This window comes from Enhydra lutris, unplaced genomic scaffold (assembly GCF_002288905.1).
Source record: "Enhydra lutris kenyoni isolate GAN:26980312 unplaced genomic scaffold, ASM228890v2 scaffoldscaffold15, whole genome shotgun sequence".
Taxonomy (NCBI): domain Eukaryota; kingdom Metazoa; phylum Chordata; class Mammalia; order Carnivora; family Mustelidae; genus Enhydra; species Enhydra lutris.
The window spans coordinates 50,501,277-50,522,744 of NW_019154099.1; the positions used below are offsets into that span (position 1 = coordinate 50,501,277).

Genomic DNA, 21,468 nt, shown 5'->3' on the forward strand with positions numbered 1-21,468 from the left:
TGTTTCTAAGTGAGAGGTAGAGAGGTAGATTAGATGGTAAGAGAGCTGAGCAGATGAAGAAAATTTATAGAAATAGTATTTCTTTAGCACCAAATAAATACATTACTCCTGAAGTACAAAAGAAAAAAAACACAAATTAAAAATAATGCTTTCAAATAAAATGTTATAGGATTGACTTTTTCTTTAACATCTGTGCCTACTTGTTCTTCCAACTACCTTGACATTCATTAGTCTCCTAGGTATTAATCCCTTGCCAACCAGAGATCAAAAGGGAATTAGAATTTAAGATGACTAATCATGCTCAATGTACTACCATCAGTTCCCTCTCAGGATTATATTTATATTATGTGTGAATTACAAACCTCCACTGCCTGGCCTCTTAAGTGTTGGGCTGAGAAGGCTGTCTCTTTCCCAGGAGACGCCATCCACTTCTACAGCCTTAAATGCCATGAACGTGATGCCTCAGTGGGTATTTCCAGTGCCACCCTCTTTCTGAGCTCCAGACATTCCCATCAACCTGCTTGCTGGACATTCCCCCACTTGGATGTCTCCTATGCATCTCAAACTTGCCATGAATGAAACTCGCCTATCAATTTCTTCTTGCCAGAACTTACCCCAACACATCCTCACGTTAGAGGCATTGCCGTTGTTCAGACCAAAATCCTAGGCAGCCTTGACTTCTCTAAACGTCCTCTAGAGGATTCAGCTTGGAGCTCGGAGAGCTTAAGCTTCCAGGTCATTCGCTCACACAGAGCCCCCCCATGTTCAGTGTTTCAGTTTCCTTGCAGAGGGCCCTCGAATTGCTTTAAGTGTCAGGTCCCACAAAACTCGGACCTGCCTCGGCACCCTACCCCCTGCTCTATTTCGGAGAGTGAACTAGCTCAACCCGCCCACTCTGGACACTGGCAATTGCTGTAGTCCAACACCTTATTTTCTGGCCTGGAGTGCCACCGTGACCCGAGGCTCTCCCAACCTCCTCACTCCTTCCTACTGATTTCAATATTGCACCCAAATTACCTTTTATAACTGTTTACATGTGAAATGATCTGTTAAAACCAGTCCTATCCCTTACTTAAACCGTTCGACTTAGAGTAAGTCATACCACTGAAGGATCACAATGCCCCCTCGGTCTGGCCTCTGTTTGCCTCTCCGCACTCCCCTCATGGCTTTCTCCTCTCTGGTTGCATCTTCTTTCCTCCCTGGAACACACCAGATTCCATTTTGTCTGGGGGCTTTTGCACTTGCTGTGTCCTCTGCTGGAAATGGGAATTTCTCCCATTTCTTCAACTTGTCTCTTCTTTCAAGTCTCTGCTCAAAGAGCTCCCCCAACAGAGCACCCAACTCCACCCAGTCATTCCTGACCCATTATCTCCTTTTCACTGGTTATCTTAGGAGTTATCTAATCTACTCAGTTGACTTTTTTCTTGTCTGGCTTCTTCTAAAAGATCAGCTCCATGAAGTCGGGAACCCAGTCCCGCTCACCACTGAATCCCCACAAGGAGTGCCCACTGCAGAGTAAGGGCCCAATAAATATTTGCTAAATAAGTGAATAAGTAAAATGTTAAAAAAAAATGCAGACACAGTTAAGTGTGTCATAAAACAGTACAACACAAAATTAAAGAGTATGAACTATATTATGAGGCTCCTTTTGTTTCTACCTCATTAACTACAGACACCTAAATATCTCTCCCGCCAGTACAAGAAAATCTGAGCTGTACATTGATGTCATAATTGATATTCCACTGTGAATGCCATCATAATGCATGAGGTAAAATGTGCTGTACATCATAGTATCCAAACTGTGAGATGCTTGCTATAAATAACAAATGCATGGAGAGGGAAATATATAGATATGAGTATCTCCCTAGTCCCTTTCCTCCAAAATAATGGCTTAGGAATGCTCAGGTTTGAAGGTTAAAAATGCTGTCCTCCATGTATTCTGAATTGAATTAAAAACAGTGTGAAAATAGAAAACAAAATAGTAATTGAGGTCTGGATCAATCTTCAGATCACTCAGAAAAAACATTTTTTTAAAATTACACCTTTATTGGGGGGCATCTGGGTGGCTCAGTGGGTTAGGCCTCTGCCTTTGGCTCAGGTCATGATCTCAGGGTTCTGGGATCGAGCCCAGTATTGGGCTCTCTGCTCCGCAGGGAGCCTGCTTCCCCCTCTCTCTGCCTGCCTCTCTGCCTACTTGTGATCTCTCTCTCTCTGTGTGTTGAATAAATAAATAAAATCTTAAAATTACACCTTTATTGAGATATAATTCACGTCCCATAAAATTCACACTTTTTAAATGTACAATTGTTTAGTAGTTTCACAGAGTTTTGCAACCATCGCCACTACCACATTCCAGAATATTTTCATCGCCCCCCCCAAAAAAACTCCATACCACAAACAGTCACCCCACCTTCCCTCCTCTCCCCTCCAGGCCCCTGGCAATAATAAATCTACTTCCTACATCTATGGACTGGCTGCTTGTGCACATTTCACAGAAATGGAACCAGAAACTGTGACTTCTTGTGTCTGGCTTCTTTCACTTAGCATAATATTTTTAAGTTTCATCCATGTCACAATACGTAACCGTACTTTGTTTCTTTTTATTGCCAAATATACCACATTTTGTCTATCTATTCATCATTTTATGGATATTTTGGATTGTTTCCACATCTCGGCTATTATGAATAATGTTGCTATGAACATTCATGTACATGTTTTTGTGTAGACATATGTTTCCATTTCTCTTGCACACGTATTTAGTAGACTTGCTGGGTCGTATGGGAACTTTATGTGTAACTTTTAAGGAATTGTCGAACTGTTTCAACTTGACTGCACCAATTTACAAATTTCCTGCAATGTACCAGGGTTCCAATATGAGGGGTCCAATTTCTCCACATCCTCATCAATACTTGCTATTGTTTTATGATAGTTATCCTAGTGGTATATCCTTTTCTTGGTTCTGATTTGTATTTCCCTAATGACTAATGATGTTGGACATCTTTTAACCTACTCACTAGCCATTTGCATTTATGTATCTTCAGTGAGGAAAGGTCTCTTCAAATGTCTATTTCGCTTACTTTTCAATCGGGTGTCTTTTTGTTATTGAGTGTTAACAGTTCTTTATATATTCTGGATACAAGTCAGATATAGGTTGAGCAAATATTCTCTCCCATTCTGTGGGTTGTCTTTTCACTCTCTTGATGGTTTCCTTTGATGCACAGAAGTTTTTAATTTTGATGAAGTCCAACTTATCTTTTCTCTTTTTTTTTTGTCTTTTATAATTTTGGTGCCATATCTAAGAAACCATTGCCTAATCAAAGGCCTTATGCTTTCTTCTAAGAATTTCACAGTTTTATCTGCTATATTTAGGTCTATGCCCCATTTTGAGATTTGCATATGGTACAAGGTACCAGTTCAGCTTCATTCTTTTGCACGTGGATATCCAAATGTACCAGAAACATTTGTTGAAAAGACTGTTCCTTCACATGAATGGCCTTGGGACCTGCATTTGTCGGGGTTCTCCAGAGAAAAAGAACCAATGGGATATATATATATAAAGAGATCTATTTTAAGGAACTAGCTCATGTGATTATGGGGGCTGGCATGTCTGAAATCCTTAGGGCAGGGCAGCAAATGGAAATTCAGGCAAGAGTTGATTTTGCAGTATGGAGTCTAAAATTTACAGAGCAAGCCAAAAGAGGCAAAATTGGTCCTGAGGCAAAATTGTTTCTTCCTCTGGAAACCTGCCTTTGCTATGAAGGCCTTCCACTGTTTAGATGAGACCCACCCATTATGGAGGGTAATCTACTTTACTTAGAGTCAGCTGACTTGTAAATGTTAATCTCACCTACAAACACTTTCACAGAAACATCTAGTGTTTGACCAAACAACTGGGCACCATAGCCTACCCAAGCTGAAACCTAAAGTCAACCATCATAGCACCCTTCTCAAAAATCAATTGACCACAAATATAAGGTTTATTTCTGAAGTCCTCATTCAAGTTCATTGATCTTTACGTCTATCATTATGCCAGTATCACAGAGTAGCTTTATAATAAACTTTAAAATCAAGGCATGAGTCTTTCAATTTTGTCTGGTTTGAGATTATTTTGGCCATGTGTAGTCTTTTGCAATTCATATGAATTTTAGGATCAACTTTTTCCGAAGAAAAAAAAGCAGTTGAAATTTTGATAGGTATTGCTTAATTCTGTAGAATAATGTGGGGAGTATTGCCATCTTAATATTAAGTCTTCCAAATCATGCACATAGACTGTCTTTCCATTTATTCAGATCTTTCTAAATTTCTTTAGCCATGTTTTATAATTTTTGGTGTATAAGTCTTATGTTTGTTAAACTTGTTGAGTATTTTATTATTTTTGATGCTATCATAGAGTTTTTTTTTTATTATTCATTGCTAGTACAGGATACATGATTTCTGTGTATTCATCTTGTGTCCTGCAACCTTGCTGAATTCATTTGTTTTAAGAACGTTTTTGTGGATTCATCAGGATTTTCTCTATACAAGTTCACACCATTTGTGACTCTCCAGTATAATGTTGAATTGAAACAGTGAGAATGGACATTCTTGTCTTGTTCTTGGTCTCAGGAAGAAAGCATTCATTTTTTATCCCAGCAAGTATGATATTAGCTGTGGGTTTTGCATAGATGGCAATTTGAGGAAGTTTCCTTCTGTTCCTAGCTTGTTGAGTATCTTTATCATGAAAGGGTGTTGGATTTTGTCAAAGGCTTTTTCTGCATCAATTCCAATGATCATGTGGTCTTTATATTTGTGGTCTATATATTTTATATTAATATGGTGTATTACATTGATTGATTTTCTTTTGCTATACCAACTTTGCATTCCTAGGATAAATCCCACTTAGTCATGATATATGGTTCTTTTTATATATTGCTGAATTCAGTTTGCTAGGATTTTGAGAATTTTTGCATCAATATTTATGTTAGTATGCAGTTTCCTTGTGATGTCTTTGATTTTGGTATCAACTTAAAACTGGCCTCATAGAATAAATATCCACTCTGCTTCTAGTTTTTGGAAGAGCTTAGAAAGGATTGGTGTTAATACTTCTTTAAATATTTGGTAGAATTCCCCAATAAGGCCATCTAGCCCTGGAATTTCATGGGAAATTTTATTACTAATTCAATCTCTCTACTTGTTATGAGTCTATTCAGATTTTCCTTATTATTTTTTAAGATAGCAAGCAGGGGAAGGAGAGGAAGGAGAGGGCCAATAGACTCCATGCTGAATGGAGAGCTTGATGGGAGACTCCATCTCAGGACCCTAAGATCATGACCTGAGCCAAAATCGAGAGCTGGACACTAGCCATCTGAGCCACCCAGGCACACCACTATTCAGATCTTCTATTTCTTCTCAAATTCATTTTGGTAGTTGTGACTTTTTAGGGATTTCTAGTTCATCCATGTCGTCTAATTTGTTAGCATACAATTGTTCATAGCATTTCGTTGTAATTATTTTTATTCCTGAAAGTTTGGTATTAATAGCCCCTTTTATTTTTAATTTTGGTAATTTGAGTCTTTTTTTCTTGGTCTAGTTAGAGGTTTGTCAATTTGGTTGATCTTTTCCAAGGAACAACTTTTTTCCTCTTGGTTTTTAATTCTCATTTCACTTTTTTCCTTTCTTGGTTTTATTATCTCTTCTGCTTGCTTGGGTTTAGTTTGCCCTTCCTCCAGATTCATAGAGACTAAGCGACATTATTGATTTGAGCTCTCTTTTCTTTCTTTTTTTTTTTTAATTTTTTTATTTTTTATAAACATAAATTTTTCCCCAGGGGTACAGGTCTGTGAATCGCCAGGTTTACACACTTCACAGCACTCACCATAGCACATACCCTCCCCAGTGTCCATAACCCCAACCCCCTCTCCCAACCCCCCTCCCCCCAGCAACCCTCAGTTTGTTTTGTGAGATTAAGAGTCACTTCTGGTTTGTCTCCCTCCCAATCCCATCTTGTTTCATTTATTCTTCTCCTACCCCCTTCACCCCCCATGTTGCATCCCTGATATGAGGAAGTCTCTTTTTTTTTTTACTGAAGATGTTTGCAACTATGAGTTTTCTCAAAAGCACTGCGGTCCACTGCATCCCGTGTAAGTTTTGGTCTCCTGGGGTTTTGTTTTCATTCGTCTTAAAGTATTTCCTAATTTCTCTTGTTATTTCTCCTTCAGCCAATTTGTTATTTAGAAGGATGCTGGTTAATTCCCACTTATTTGTGAATTCCTCAGATTTCCTTTTGTGCTTGGTTTCTAATTTCATTTTACTGAGGATTGAGAACATTGGTATGATTTGGGTTTTATTAAAGCTACCAAGACTTGTTTTATGGCCCAATATGTGATCTCTTCTGGAGAATATTCCATATGGACTTGAGAAGAATACATATCCCACTGCTGTTGGATAGAGTGTCCTACAGATGTCTGTTAGGTCTAGATGGTGTACAGTGTTTTTCATGTCTTCTGTTTGTTCATCTTCTACCTAGAGGGTCCTATCCATTATTAAGAGTGGATTGTAGTCTCCCAACTATTTTGTTGAACTTCTTCCTTCAATTCTGTCAAGTTTTGCTTCATGTATTTTAGGGCTTTGTTGGTAGGTACATGTGTTTATAACTGTTGTGTCTTCCTGACTGACTGACTCTATTCATAATAATATACCCTACTTTGTCTCAGCTAATTTTATCTTAAAATCTATTTTGTCTGGTATAGGATAGCCACTTTGGCTCTCTTTTGAATTCTGTTTGCCTGGCATGTCTTTTTCCACCCTTTTACTTTCAACTTATGTGCGTTCTACAGAAAACAGCTTACAACTAAATTCTTCTGCTATGTATATTTTTATTTCAGGTGTTAAAATACGGTGAATGATGGTTTTTAAACCATTCGCCACATTTAAGTGAAAATAATCAACATAAAAAAAAATAAAAGGTGTTCTTCTCCCCCCCAGTTCTTAACTAGTTCTTGACTTGACTTATACAAGGGTTTATTCTAGAAGATCAAATCTCAAGTCTTACTTTCTAGAGGTTCACAAAGCTCTTTAATGTCCAACAGCAGGGAAAGGAAATTCCTAAGCAAGGAACACTGCTCAGGAAGTACTGTGCCATGTCTCCAAATCCCTGAGAATCAAGTCAGAAAACTGGAAGCAACAGAACGCCCTATAAGGTAACTGATTTTCACTTTGTTGACAAGTCATTTCCTAAATCTAAATTAACAAAGTATGTAGGACACTTGTGTAGAGCTAGTTGGTAATTTTACTCTCTAGCAAAGTACTGTTGAATAGAAATATCATGTGAACCAAAAATGCAAGTCACATATGTAATTTTAAAGTTTCTAAGAGTCCTATTTTAACAAGTAAAAACAGGAAAAATTGTTAATGTAGTTAATAATAATAACTTATTAATAAGTATAATTAACATGTTATTTAACCCAATATGTTATCATTTCTGCATGTGATCTTTTTTTGTTATTCTTTTTTTCAAGATTTATTTATTTAGGGCACCTGGGTAGCTCTGTCGGTGAAGCATCTGCCTTCGGCTCAGGTCATGATCTCAGGGTCCCGGGATTGAGCCCCAGTTTGGGCTCCTTGCTCAGAGGGGAGTCTGCTTCTCCCTCTCCCTCTGCACCTCCACCCATTCATGTGCAGGTGGGTTCTCTCTCTCTGAGAGCAGGAGCAGGAATGGCAGTGGGTGAGGGAGAGAGAGAATCTTAAGCAGACTCCCCTCTGAGTATGGAGCCAGACTTCAGGTTCAACCTCACAACCCTGAGATCGTGACCTGAGCTGAAATCAAGAGACAGACGCTAAACCGACTGACCCAGCCAGGAGCACCAAAATTGTTATTCTTAATTTTCTACTAAGTCTCTTAAATTTAGTCTATACCTTATATTTAAAGCACACCTAATTTCAAACTAGCTACATCTCAAGTGGTCAATAAACACAATGGTTATTGGCTATCACTTTGGACAAAGAACTATAGAATTTTAAACTGAAAATGGCCTTAAAATGCTCTATGATGATCACATCAAACTTAAAATTTTTTTTCTTAACCACAGTTTATTATGCATTGCTATAACATGACTGCTTATATGAGTATAAAAACATAATAACCTAACAAGTGGATGTGCAATCAGAATTAAATTTACAAATCTTGGAGGTTTCAATCTGCATCAGTAATGACAGCTAACATTTATTAAGCATCTACTCTGTACTAGGCACTATGCCAAGTATTTTAACACATAGTGGAAGGTACTTCCATTATCTCCATTTATGGAAGAGGGAACTAGGGTTGAGAAAGTTTAACTTGGGCAAGTTTACAGCATGCACGTTGTAAAGTCATTATCTGAAGTCTCATTTTGGCTGGCTCTTAGAACCTGTGATCCTAGCCTCCAAACTCTACACCTCCCTAAAATGTATTCAAACACCTACAGACATTCAATGAATTTCATATATAAAGCTATGAGAGAGAGAAACAGAGAGAGAGCAAAAGAAACTAAAAGAATCCAAATTTCCCCTGCCTGTGTTCAATTCAACAATTTGCTGACTATTGTGTGCAGTGCCCTTCAAGAATATGAAGGTTTCACTTGCCCCTGATTGGCATGCTCTGACTGCAGTAGACTGGGGGCTTGAAAGTCTTGATAAAAAGAAGCTGAAGAAATGTAAACAGTTCAGCATTTTATTTTCAGTAAACAACTTTTCTCAACAGTTCTCATCTCTTTTGCTGGCTCTTATCTAAGCAACAAAGAGCATCAATATTAGAAAGAGTTAGAAATCTTATTTATCAGCCCAATGCCTATTAACTATCCTTAATCCATCAATGTACAATTTTATTCTGCATAATTGGGAGGAGACTAATAAAAAATATACAAATACACTTTCTACACACACAAGTGTAATGCATACATCTATATCACATGCAGCTTTAACAGTAATTACTTGTCTAAGGTCTATTTCATATTTAACCCTAAAATCCATCTAATTAAGAATAGCTGATAATTACTGAGTACTATGCAGACACCATGCCATGAGCATTTACAAATATTATCCTAACTTTTACAATACCCCTATGAAGAAGTGTCATTCCCCTTTTACAAATGAGAAAAAAAGCCAACTTTTTTTCATTGTAACATGTTAACTATTAATACAAACACCTGTAAAGAATACCATCATCTCACATTTGTATACAGTTATAGATTATAATATTCTCGATTATATTATTTAAAATGACTCTCATAATAAGTTATGATAGGGAGAGCACACGTGCTTGCAACTACCAGGACAAGTAGGTGAGGTTCTTTTGGTCCTGGGGCAACTTTTAAAAATTTACAGATTGCTCATTTGGGAGAGTCTTATTTTATTTACACTCAGCATCCAATAAACCAGAAATGACAGACAAAACCAGATTCTACTCCAGCTGAGAGAAGCTTTCACAGGGTTTTTAAAAGCCTAACTTCTCCAGCCATTCCCATCAATACAAAAACCCATAAAACCAAGAACAGTACCTGACGAAGATACTGATACTGATACAAGATACTAATGCTGTCTTGTTAAGGAGTCTTGCCTCCTGCATTATAACTAGGTCATGACCAGATTGTGCAGTACCTTCTGAGGAACATCAAAAATGCATAATTACCACAGCAGTGGGTGGCTCAATCAGTTAAGCACAGACTCTTGATTTTGGCTCAGGTCATGACCTCAGGTTTCTGAGATCGAGCCCCAAGCCCCCTGTGGGGCTCTGCACTTAGCAGGGAGTCTGCTTGAAGATTCTCTCCCTCTGCCCTACTTCCCCTCCCCAATCTCTAAAATAAATCAACCTTAAAAAACACTAAACTAAATTACCTGGATTTCATGTCACAGTTGAGAGAAACTTCAAAGTCTTCCATTTTCCCAACCTTACCCTTTTTCATAAGCGGTTATAAATGTGCTGAGCAAATATGCCTCCAGAATTTAATAGAGGTAGGTCAGGTCTAATAAGCCGAAGTGAAAGTCGTCAGGGGCTGGCTGTTCAGAACTAACTGGCCCAAAGCAATGACAGCTAATCAGAGTGAGCAAAACTTAAGGTTTTCCACTCCTCCATTTCATTTCCAATTATAATTTAATGTCAGAACTGTTATAATTAATATCATATCTTAACAGCCATTATTATTCCATTTTATAGATGAGAAATTGAGACCTAGAGACATTAAGTGCTCACTCAAGTTCCCATAAGTAGTAAGAGACCAAATACCCAAATTCACTCTACTCAAGTTCAAGGTTCTTTACCTTCCACCATCCAATCTCCTTGGGAAATAAACCTATATTCCTGCAGGCTGCGATTATACAGTATCTGAGCTATTCTCTTATGGGGAGATAATGTTCATAAAACAAACAAGACTCTCTCCATGGGAAATGGGTTTCTAAGTGCAATAAATTCCCAGAAGGCTGAGCATTAGGAACTCTCCAAACTGGCCAGCCTGATGTTGAAAATGCATTTCCTACTTTGGAGGCTTCCTGGACACCAGAACTAGTCTCAGTTATCAGGATGGCTGATTTCCACCTCCAGTTTACAGGAATTTCTCCCACTTGGGGATCTCTTTATTCATTACCCTAAAAAATCTCCTTCCCTTTTGATTGGATACTTACAATATTAAAATAAGGCTAGGCTGACATTTCATATTGTAGCAATTGTTAATTTGTTTTATTTGTAAACTGAAATAATAAGATTATAATTTGCCTTACCAATAAACAAGCTTCCTATCTTGACATATCTGTAGACTTACGTTGGAATTTCTATTATTTAATAATTATTAAACAAATATATGTAATCTACAGGGTCATTGCCAATAAAAACACATACCACTGATGTTAAAAAGTAACTGGAGGTCAGGCCATACCCTAAGCAAGCCTCATCTTCCTTCACTGGTAACCTAGTCACAAAAAGGTTTTGGCAAGTAATTTCCAAAATCTTAATAATCTTGGGTGAGGAAAAAACCTCCTCACAATCCAGACATGACCACCGCTGACCTAAATAAATAAATATCAAGCAAAAAACAACAACAACAATAAAACTACCCCCAAATTAATTTACACAATGGTCTATCTTTAAAGAAATAATGTGTCATAAGAACAAATGGTGACATCTAAGAAACATCAATTCTACAAAGATAGGTCTGCAGACCTCTTGTAGAGAATTCATCACTGACACAGCTAAAACTTTCTGAGGGAGTTTTCTCCAGCAATGGGCTAGAATCCTTTAAGAGATCTTGACTGGCAATCACAATTGAATAGTGATCCTGGGCCTCCGCCCAGAGATTCTGGACCCACTGGCCTGGATTCTAATATACAGCTAAGGCTTAAAATCATTCACTTAAAAGCAAATTTTTAAAGTAGACTTCCAGAGAGGAGAACTTCAGGACAGTCTATAGGAAATTAAATTCCCTATGGTCTGCCAGAAGTTTAGTACTCTCCATCTCACCCAGTGTGGAACCTCGTCCCTAACAGTGTCCTTTTGAGGCAAAGATAAATTATTATTTTCTCCACTACCACCCTTAGCTCAAAACACTGGACTCGGTAGGGGCTCAAGAGAAGTACCCTTTGATTTGAACACTGCTTTCTCCGATTTGGGCAGCTCCAGCTGTAAAGGAAGATTGGGTGTATTGTCTATGCCATTGAAATCAGGTCTCGGGGCCCCTCGGCACCGGTAGGAACCAATAAACATTTAGATCAACCCTGCGAGCCAGTGTTGCTTTAGGAAGGGGTTCTCTCTCTCTCCACTTCTCCCAATCATTGAAAGAGCGGAACCCCGAAACAAGGGATTAGAGGGAACAGTCTCGGATCCTGGGTGGGGAGGGGGTGGAGGCATGTGTGCTACGTGGACAACTCAGGGCGACCCTGGGCTGGGGAGGGGAGGAGAGGCCTGGCGGGAGAGCCTGAGGGCTGAGTAACTCCTCTCCCGGACAAGCCGAAGGTGTGAGTCACTGGTGAGCGCGGCGGGAGAGAGGGGCGGCCTGAGTCACAGTCCTGGGGGAGGTCGGAGGGTCTGACAGATGGAGGAGTCTGGGATCCCGGGGGTGGAATATAAGTGGGAAGTGGGTTTCTAAGGGGCCCACTCCCTGGGGAGTGGGGGTTTCGGGTCCAAGGGACCTAGGGGGCTGGAGCTGGGGGGCACTCCTCGGGCCGCCGGGAGGGGCTAGCGGGCGGCAGAGGAAGAGGCCGGGCAGCCCGCGGCCCCGAAATCTCCCGCGCTCTGGAGCTAGCCCCACCTCCCCAGCCGGACCTCACGCCCCTCCGCGCGGCGCTGCCAGCCAGCCAGCCCGCCCCTCCCACCACCCTCCCGACGTCACCCTAGGCCTCAGCTGGCCGGCAAAGTCCCCGCCCCACCTCGTCCGCAACAAACCCGGCTGCCCGCCGCGAGTCGCCAGCGACGGCACTGCAGGGTGCGTGGCCAATCGGCGCGGCCCCGGAGGAGGCGGCCTCGGCCCCGCCTCCCGCTCCCAGAGCCAATGAGAGGCCGGCGCTGGGGGCCGCGGCGGGGTGAGGGGTCGCGAGGCCCCGCCCCATCCTCCCCTTTCCCCTTTGCCCGGCCCTTTCCCGCCCGGCCCCCTCCAGCCCCGCGCCGCCGCTGGTGCAGGTCCCCGCGCTGGGCCCGCCCCCACCCCTCCCGCCGGCCCGCCAGCTCGCCTCACGGCTCCTGTCTCCCCTCCCTCCTTCTCTCTCACACGCCTAGCGCAATGGCGGCGGCCGCGGCGGAGCAGCAACAGTTCTACCTGCTCCTGGGAAACCTGCTCAGCCCCGACAATGTGGTCCGGAAACAGGCAGAGGTAACCGAGCTCGCGGTCCCCGACTCCGCGCCGAGCCCGGCGCGCCGCCCTTTCCCCGCCGCCGCCCCGCCGGGCCTCGGCCGCTCAGCCGTGGTGGCGCAGGCCGGGCCGGGCGGCGGCCGCGCAGCCCACGTGTGAGGCAGCCCGCGGCTCCCGGCCGTGCCCCCGGGCCCTTGCGGCCCTTGTCGCCGCGGCGCCGGGCGCCAGTTAGCACCCCGCCACCCCTCGCACACACGTGCGGCTACTCCTGACACGCTGCCCCCGCCCAGATGGGGAAGCCGGGCCGCGGGGAGGGACGTGGGGTGTGGGGCGGGCCCCCAGGCTTCCCCTTGCCCCTTTCCCGCTTTCTCCCGGTGGGAGGCTCCACCGTCCTTCGGTCCTCGGTCTCCCCCTAACCTAGCCCTCCTGGTGCCCCAAACCCCGGCTGCTCCCTGACCCATCACCCCTATTTCTCTCCCGTCTTCTCATTCTTCGGTACCGTCTTTCCCTCCCCCATCCCCTCCTTTTGAAATGTGTGTCTTCTCTTGCCTTTCCACTTACTTCCATGTAGTCCTCTTTCTCTTGTCTAGTTCTCAACATCGGAAGCTGGATTACCCTCCTCCCCACCCCCACCCCCCAATTTTGTGAAGTTTCCTTTAGGGTTTCTTTCTAAGCACCTTCCACCTTTATTCTTCCTTTAGACAAATTTTCTTTGATCTCTAGAGATTTGTGGTCTCATAACATAACTGCGATGTCCTGGGACTTCTGTTGTTTAAGTGGGCCAGTGCCACCATATGTTTAAGTCTTTAATTTCATTTAATCTAACCTGAATCTCTCTCTCTCTCTCTCTTTTTCTTTAAAACTACCTCTGGCTTCTGGCCTCCAAATTGGGGAGCTGTGGATACAAGAGACAGTATTTCAAGAGACAGTATTTTCAGATGTTATCTTCAAGTTCCTTTACCAAGTAGCAGCAAGACACACTTAGTTCAGTGTAAGACTGAACTGAGGCTGTCAATGCCCAGAACTCGATGTATACGTGAGACACTAAAAGGGAAGGGCAGAAACTTATCTAGATTCTTTTAAGTGCATCATAAGAACCTGTCTTCAAATTTTATTTTATGTAGAATTCTCTACCTCCAGGAGATTAAAGATTTTTATAAGATTTAGTGAAGGATGTTCAGCTAGATATTTTTACAGAGCAGAAATTAATTTTATATGTAGCTAATGAAATTGGGGGACAAGTCCTCTTGTCCTCATGAATTTTATGGATGTCTTTAGAATCACAGTGTTAATATTTACTTTGATTAGGATATGCTGGCTAAGCTTAGTGGTTTTTATAATATGTGAAGTAAATACACAGGAAGGTCAGTTCTGTATGAAAAACACTTTAAACAGTTATTAACGTTAGTCTAATGATTTTTGATTCATGTATTATACATGTGATGTGTGTTCAGGGTAAAAATTTAAACAGTGCGAATTGTTTTTTATCCCATTCCCCAGAGATAACTACTTTTAAGTGACTTGTGAGTAGTCCTTGAAAATATCCTTACTAGTGCAATTGTATGCATTCATTTTTATATGAATGGGCCTATCATACACATACTGTTGTGCAACTTGGATTTTTCACTCAACATATTTCACATTGCCACATATAAGATTCTGTTAAAGCAGCTACATAGTTTTCCATCATATGGGTGAATTATTCAGCCAACCCTCCTATGAATGGACTTTAGATTTCCAGTGTCGTCTTAAAAATAGGAATACATGCATACCTATCTTCTCAGGCTTTGCTGGTTTACTTGTGGAATACTTAAAAGTAGCGTTTGTCCTTGGAAGTAATGTGCATTGATTAGTTGCATCAATTTGCACTCCTATCAGAGGGATGTGATGATCCTGTAAAACCATTTTAATGCATTCTGCTAACTCTGGAGGTAATTTTTCACCAAAAGAAGTTCTTAATCCTAACCCATAATGGAAATTGCCATGTGTTACAAAGCAGAACAGCATTGTAATTAGTAAGCGAGTTTAATTCTCCCTCTTCCCTCCAGTTGCTTAAGTCTCTATTGTCAAGCCTAGTGGGGAATCTCTCTTCTGTTGAACTTAATACCAATGTCTGGTTCAGCTTGAATTCCAATTGGTGCCTGTTTTAAATCTTTTATCACTTCCATCACTTTGGGGATATTAGCAGCGTTCAGCACATTTTCTCATAAAGAACAGTTGAAACGTACAGTTGACCCTTGAACAACTCAGAGGTTAGGGACACTGGCTCACATACCCCCGACTCCCCAGAAACTTAACCAATAGCCTGCTGTTGACTAGAAGCCTTACCAGTAACATAAACAGCCAATTAACACATATTTTGAATGTTATACAACTATGTACTACATTTTTACAAGAAGCTAAGCTAGAGAAAAGACAATTATGAGGAAAATCATAAGAGAAGATACATTTCAGTACTATACTGTATTCATTTAAAAAAGTCCATGTATAAGTGGACCCATGCAGTTCAAACCCATGTTGTTCAAGGGTCAACTATACTGTTAGTCTCTATTTTTACTTTCTTTAGACTCTATTTTACTTTGTGTATCCTGGAAACATATCAATATGTAAATTAGGTATTATAAAGTAAAATATTATTTATTTGACACCCAAAAAAAGGTAAATGTTAAAGGGGTAGTTTCCTGGTCTCACATAACACAAAGCTGGACTGTAAGTAGAGCTTCTTAAGAAAGGAAAACATTTGAAAAATAAATTAGCTGCATATAATATTTTTGCCTTATGAAATGAGCTGTTTATAAGTAATCAAACTAAATTGAGTATTACAGTCTGATATAGCAAATACAGGAAATGTTTTTAACTAAAGAATTGGCAAACAGTCAGTAGATATCTTTGTAATTTACTCAGTCAAAATAAAAATACTTAGTTGACACAAATACCAAACTGTTGAGTAAGGTGACTTGTTTTATATTCAAATGTGAAATCAAGTACAGTAGAAGACTTTTATTGTAATATATTAAAAACATTAAAGGTCTTCAAAACTTTTTTTTGTTTTTTTAATTTTATTTTTTAATTTATTTGACAGACAGAGATCACAAGTAGGCAGAGAGGCAGGCCGAGAGAGAGGAAGGGGAACAGGCTCTCTGCTGAGCGGAGAGCCCGATGCGGGGCTTGATCCCAGGACCCTGGGATCACGACCTGAGCCAAAGGCAGAGGCTTTAACCCACTGAGCCACCCAGGTGCCCCTCTCTTCAAAACTTTTAAAAGTTTTTAAAACTTCCATTGTATAAACAATTTGGTGGGCTTTATATTTTCTGTTAAATCTTCAAGGATTTTTTTTTCTTTAACTTTACAAAAAATGTTTCTGATGCTTGAAGAAAATTTCAATGTCCCTAAGTCTCAAAACACAATAACATGAATAAACAAATAAGTAGTTGACAGATAATACAAAGTTGAATGGCCATGGCATTCATGATGAGACATTTTTATGTGACATAAGCTTAAATATTTTTTATTAATCATATGCATGGATTTTACATTCTTATTTTCTCCATTGACTTTGTTTTTGATTAATTCTAATATAGAACTTCATTAATGAGATTTTAATTGAAGGAAGACAACATATTGAAAAATGTACTTGATTTTTGAGGAACCAGGGTGTTTACTAGGTAAAAGTTGTTGTACTGGGTGAAACTTGTCCCCTCTTAGTATGCAGGCTCACGATAAATGTTTATGGAATGAGTGAGATAAGTACTTACTAACATTTCTTCTTTGTGGGCAGGAAAGGGGGAGGTGAGATCTGCTTTACATTGTCTGATTACGCATGGTGAAGTCAGATGGAATTGAAATTTTGTTTGCCATGACATTGGCAACATTAACTGAACCTGCCTGGCCTAGGAATATTCTTAGAAAGAATAGTTGTATTTTTATATAGTCTTTATATATATGTTCTTTGTATTTGCTACACTCCAATGTGATAGGTGCTAGGAATACAAGGAGAAAGAGATACCATCCTTGTTTTGGTGAAACTCAGCCTATTTTGGCTAATAACTTGATTTTAAGGCTGTGTTCTTTTTGCCAAACTATTATCCTTGACTGGTGTTATGGTGTAAATGTAATACTATATTTGGATTGCCACAGTGGAACAGAACAAATGGGGAGAACCCTCTCTCAGGGAGAACCCTGACTCAGTGAGTCAGATGTCACTCATACTAAACTCTTTCTCCTTTGACTTCTAATTCTTTATGGAATAGAGTTTAGTATTTGACTTATTTTTTATAAGTGTCTATTAAAATTAGCATAGTACAACTGTCAGATCAATAGTCCCCCAGCTGGGCAAGGTTTTCTGAGAGTGATATCCTAGTAAAGCATTTTTTTCCTGAAACTTGATTTAGACCACTGGAAATTAAAGTGTTAAACATTTATAGCATCTGTAGTGCATGGGGGCTAGGCTAGATACAAAGACTAAAAAGGCATTTTTATTGTACTTTGAGAGACTGTTTAAATGGAAAGGCTATAACCGGTCTTTCAGTTGCATTTGTAAAGATTAGGTGAGAAACCTCAAGGTACATAGCCATTTTTGCAATCATCTTATGAATATCTCTACATAAATTACCTCATTTGTGTATACATAAATTCAGACCATCTCCTTAGCTGTAAATGGTTGAAACAGTTTTTAGCGATGTTGCGTTCTTATGTGCCTATGTACTTGAAAAGAACTTGAGGTTATCAGAAGGTACTGAAATCTTTCCCCTGCATGTATTCTTCGGATTGAGATATATTTGAGAAGTTTGAAAACTGTGTTAGCACACTGCATAAATAGAACTGGCTGGTTGGTGGAGTCAGATGGACCCCCAGGAGTGAAACCCAGAAAGAGCAAGCATTAGTACAGCTGGCCTCCGAAAACCAGAGTTCTTTCTACTGCTTATTGTATGTGACCTTTGGCAGGTCATTTCACTTCTGAGCCTTTATTTCCTTATCTGTCACTATCTCAGAGATGCCAAAGAGTACTTAATAAAAGTTATAATAAGGTAGATGTGGATTCAGGGAGCCCCTTTGTTCCCTCCCTTGTCCTTGTCACTTCTGTCCAGAGAAACCAGGTGGGTTATGGGGTGGTGGTTCTCAGAGAGCAGGCAAGGTAAGCGTCTTCTTGGGGAAAACGATTCCAAGTATATTTCAGAGAATGATGTGTTTTCCACCCTAAAAGACTGCTATTGTTAGAATTCTTATACATGCACATAAATCTGTACTTCTCTTCAACTTTTATAGAAAATGCATATCTTATATTTTGATCCAGTTTGACGATCATCTTTTGATTGGTGTCAACTTTTTATTGTTAACCAATGTGCTCTCATTTTACATTATTCATGGAGAAGGAACGAAGTGCCCTAATTCACAAAACCTAGGCTTCTAGATAATTATTAAAGCGATATTAAAGAAATTATAATAAAGTCTCCTGGCCATGTTCATTTATTTATGTATATAAGTTTTAGTATTATCTTTGCTTGAAAGAAAAATTAGTGTAGAGAATTTGAATGCTTTCTTTCCCTTTCTTGGACTTCTTTCATCTGAGATGTATCTGATGGTTGTTAAGTAGTGGTAACTTGAACCATTCTATATCATCTGATCTAGAAAATGATGACAAGGTAAGTAGTATTCCATGATATAAAGGGATATTAGGTGAGCCCTTAATTAACAACATGGTAGCTCAGGTGACATTTAAGAATTTTTTGGCCCTCTTTTGCCTTAAATTTTGTTCATGATAGAAGCAAAAGTTTGGAAGGTGTGCACGTACATTAGAAAAATTTAAGAGCTGAAGGTGGAAGGGAGCTTGAAAATCACTCTCTAGACATCCTTTCTTTCCGCTGAATTGTATTTTGTGTCTCATGGGGGAATTTTACCACCAGACCTAGATGACATGGTTTCTTGTGCATGGACCTTGCCCATTCTTCATTGCACTTCTTTTCACTCATGTGCTTATGACATTTTTTAACATGTTCTAACCTTAAACTTTTTTTTTCCTGTAGGAAACCTATGAGAATATCCCAGGCCAGTCAAAGATCACATTCCTCTTACAAGCCATCAGAAATACAACCGCTGCTGAGGAGGTATACTTTAGTATTTGAGAGTATGACATTCTAACAAAACGAGTTGGGTATTAGATGGTGGTCTGTGGGTAATGAGAACTGTTGTTGACTGCATAGGTGTTACCAGAACTTTGAACTTAGTATTTGCTAGAAGCTATTTTCCAGTTAAGAGTTTTCTTTGAGTACCCTATATTAAGAATGAAATTTCTTTTTTCTGTGTCAAATGATGTGTCCAGGATACTTTAAGTTAATGGTTTTCAAATAATTACATAAAAATATATTAAATTTAAGTGATTTCTGTAGCTGTAGGAAAAAAAATTTTCTTCCATGAAACAATTCATTCTAAAGGAGGATATTAATTCATTTGGTGTTTTAATGTGTTGCCAGATGTTTTTAAGAAAATATGTATTGTCTGTCTTCAAAATTTATATGCTTATAGTCATCTCTAGGTAGTAAAGAATATGTGCTAAAGATGTTTAGGAACAGAGACACTTTGTTGAATCCTTTTTAAATCATGGTTTTTAGCAGATGACCTTGTTACTCTACCAAATTCAGATTTACTGTTTCTTACTGCTTTTCTATGTATTTAGCAGTGGACTTTTTTTTCCTTTCCAGAAGTAATACTCTTATATATATTAAATGTTAAATGAATATTTTCTTTATTTTGGAAAAGGTATCAAAATACCCCAAGTCTAGAAAACCAATCCCACCTATGAAACATGGAATTGAGAATTTGTAAAGTGAGGAAAGCCTGGCTGGCTCAGTTCATGGAGCATATAACTCTTGATCTTAGGGATCATGAGTTAGAGCCCCACATTGGGCACAGAGATGATTTTTTTTTTTAAAGTTAATTTGTATAGTGGGGCTTATTTACTAATATTAAAGCATGAGGGAAATGGAAGTCATACTAAACTTCCCCGTAGTATTACACCTGCCTTCTTATGGTCACTTAGTTTAAATTGGCAGTTTGATGTTCTTTGGTGATGCTTAGAAAACAGTATAAAGTGCTCTAGTTTCTAAAAATAGCTGACAGAAGGCACTTCACCTTTATAATAGATTCTTTAATTCAAATATGAAGAACAAACGTAAAGTAACATCTTTAAAAACAGTTGGCTATTTTAATTGTTAAAGATTGAATCAAGTTAGTTGTGAAACAGATTTTTTTTTTTTTTAGGATTTTATTTGAGAGAGCACGGGCTCAGAGAGAGGGTGTGGATAGGGAAGAGGGGGAGGGAGAGAGGGTGAAGCAGACTCCCCACTGAGCCCAATGTGGGGCTGGGTCCCAGGACCCTGAGATCTGACATCAGCTGAAGGCAGACACGTAACCAACTGAGCCACCCAGGCGCCCGCTATGAAACAAATTTTAAAGCCAAGAATAAATACTACTAAAAACTATCGAATTTTATTTTTAAAAACATATATTGAACCCTTTTTAAATCTTGATTTGATTTAGGAATTAGATGATTGTGAACTAGCCTCAGAATCTTGATTGTGGCTTCATAGTTGTCAATGTAAGTGTGAGAACTGCATAAACTTGAACTACTTTTACAAGGATTTTAACAACACTTTGAATCCTTTCTAGAGCATTAGAGATTTCTTTAAAAGTTTGCTCTTTGCCAAAAGTAATAAGATAAAAAGATTCAGTGGAAAGTGACTTGAGAAAAAAATTGGCACATTTTATTTGTGTAGCTTAACTCCTTTGTGTTGGTCATCGTCCCAAACTGATTATAGTGATAATGAGTAGTTGCCATCCAGAAATGAAACAAAGATGAAAAATTGGGTTTTATACTTTCAATGGCTTGTTGATTTAATATGATAAAATTTTAAAACGGTATTTATCTTAGAATAATGTAAAGGAATATTATACAGAAAATGCCAATCTTAAATATATTTTACAGATTTTTTTTTAAAGATTGATTGATTGATTGATTGATTGATTTGACAGAGATTACAAGTAGAGAGGCAGGCAGAGAGAGGAAGGGAAGCAGGCTTCCTGCCGAGCAGAGAGCCCGATGCGGGGCTGGATCCCAGGACTCTGGGATCATGACCTGAGCCGAAGGCAGAGGCTTTAACCCACTGAGCCACCCAGCACCCCTATTTTACAGATTTTTAAATGGGATAAGAATATACACATTGAGATTGATTAGCGCTTTTAGGCATTAGAAACTTGTAATGTTTGTTTGCTCGAATGAAGCATAAAGATAAGTGGATTTGATAGCATGTTATCTAAGAGGCTAATGAAAGGGCTGTGATACAGTGAGACAGGCCAGGTTAGGAGTCAGATTAGGTACACTAGAATGAGAGCCAGATGGAGAAGTAGGAAAGGAGCATCCTAAGGGTATATTAATTTCTTTTTCTTAAAAGAATGTATTAAAAGTAGAAGTTAAAGACAGGTTGATCATTGCTAAGAATTTTCCTATTTGTAATCTGTGTTCAGGGATTTTTCCTTAGCTATGAACAAAAAACAGATTGTGGGTAGCATTTTCAATACAGTAGGCTAATGTGACTAGAGTTTTGTGTATTTTACCTATATTTTTTTAATCTAAGTGCTTTTGAAATGAATTTTAAAAATAGAATAGTAAAATACATCAGTGGTG

The 21,468-nt window shown here is 39.4% G+C and overlaps 1 protein-coding gene across 1 annotated transcript in view; it reads left to right on the plus strand.

Moving 5' to 3' along the window:
• Nucleotides 1-12,651: 12,651 nt before the first annotated feature.
• The window catches only part of LOC111146916 (importin 5), a 44,221-nt gene continuing 35,404 nt past the window's right edge, over nucleotides 12,652-21,468 (plus strand). Inside the window, exons 1-2 of the mRNA XM_022502675.1 lie at nucleotides 12,652-12,809; nucleotides 18,812-18,892. Coding sequence (XP_022358383.1) covers nucleotides 12,720-12,809; nucleotides 18,812-18,892 — 171 coding nt within the window. The 5' untranslated portion in view covers nucleotides 12,652-12,719. The remainder of the gene's footprint in view (nucleotides 12,810-18,811; nucleotides 18,893-21,468) is intronic.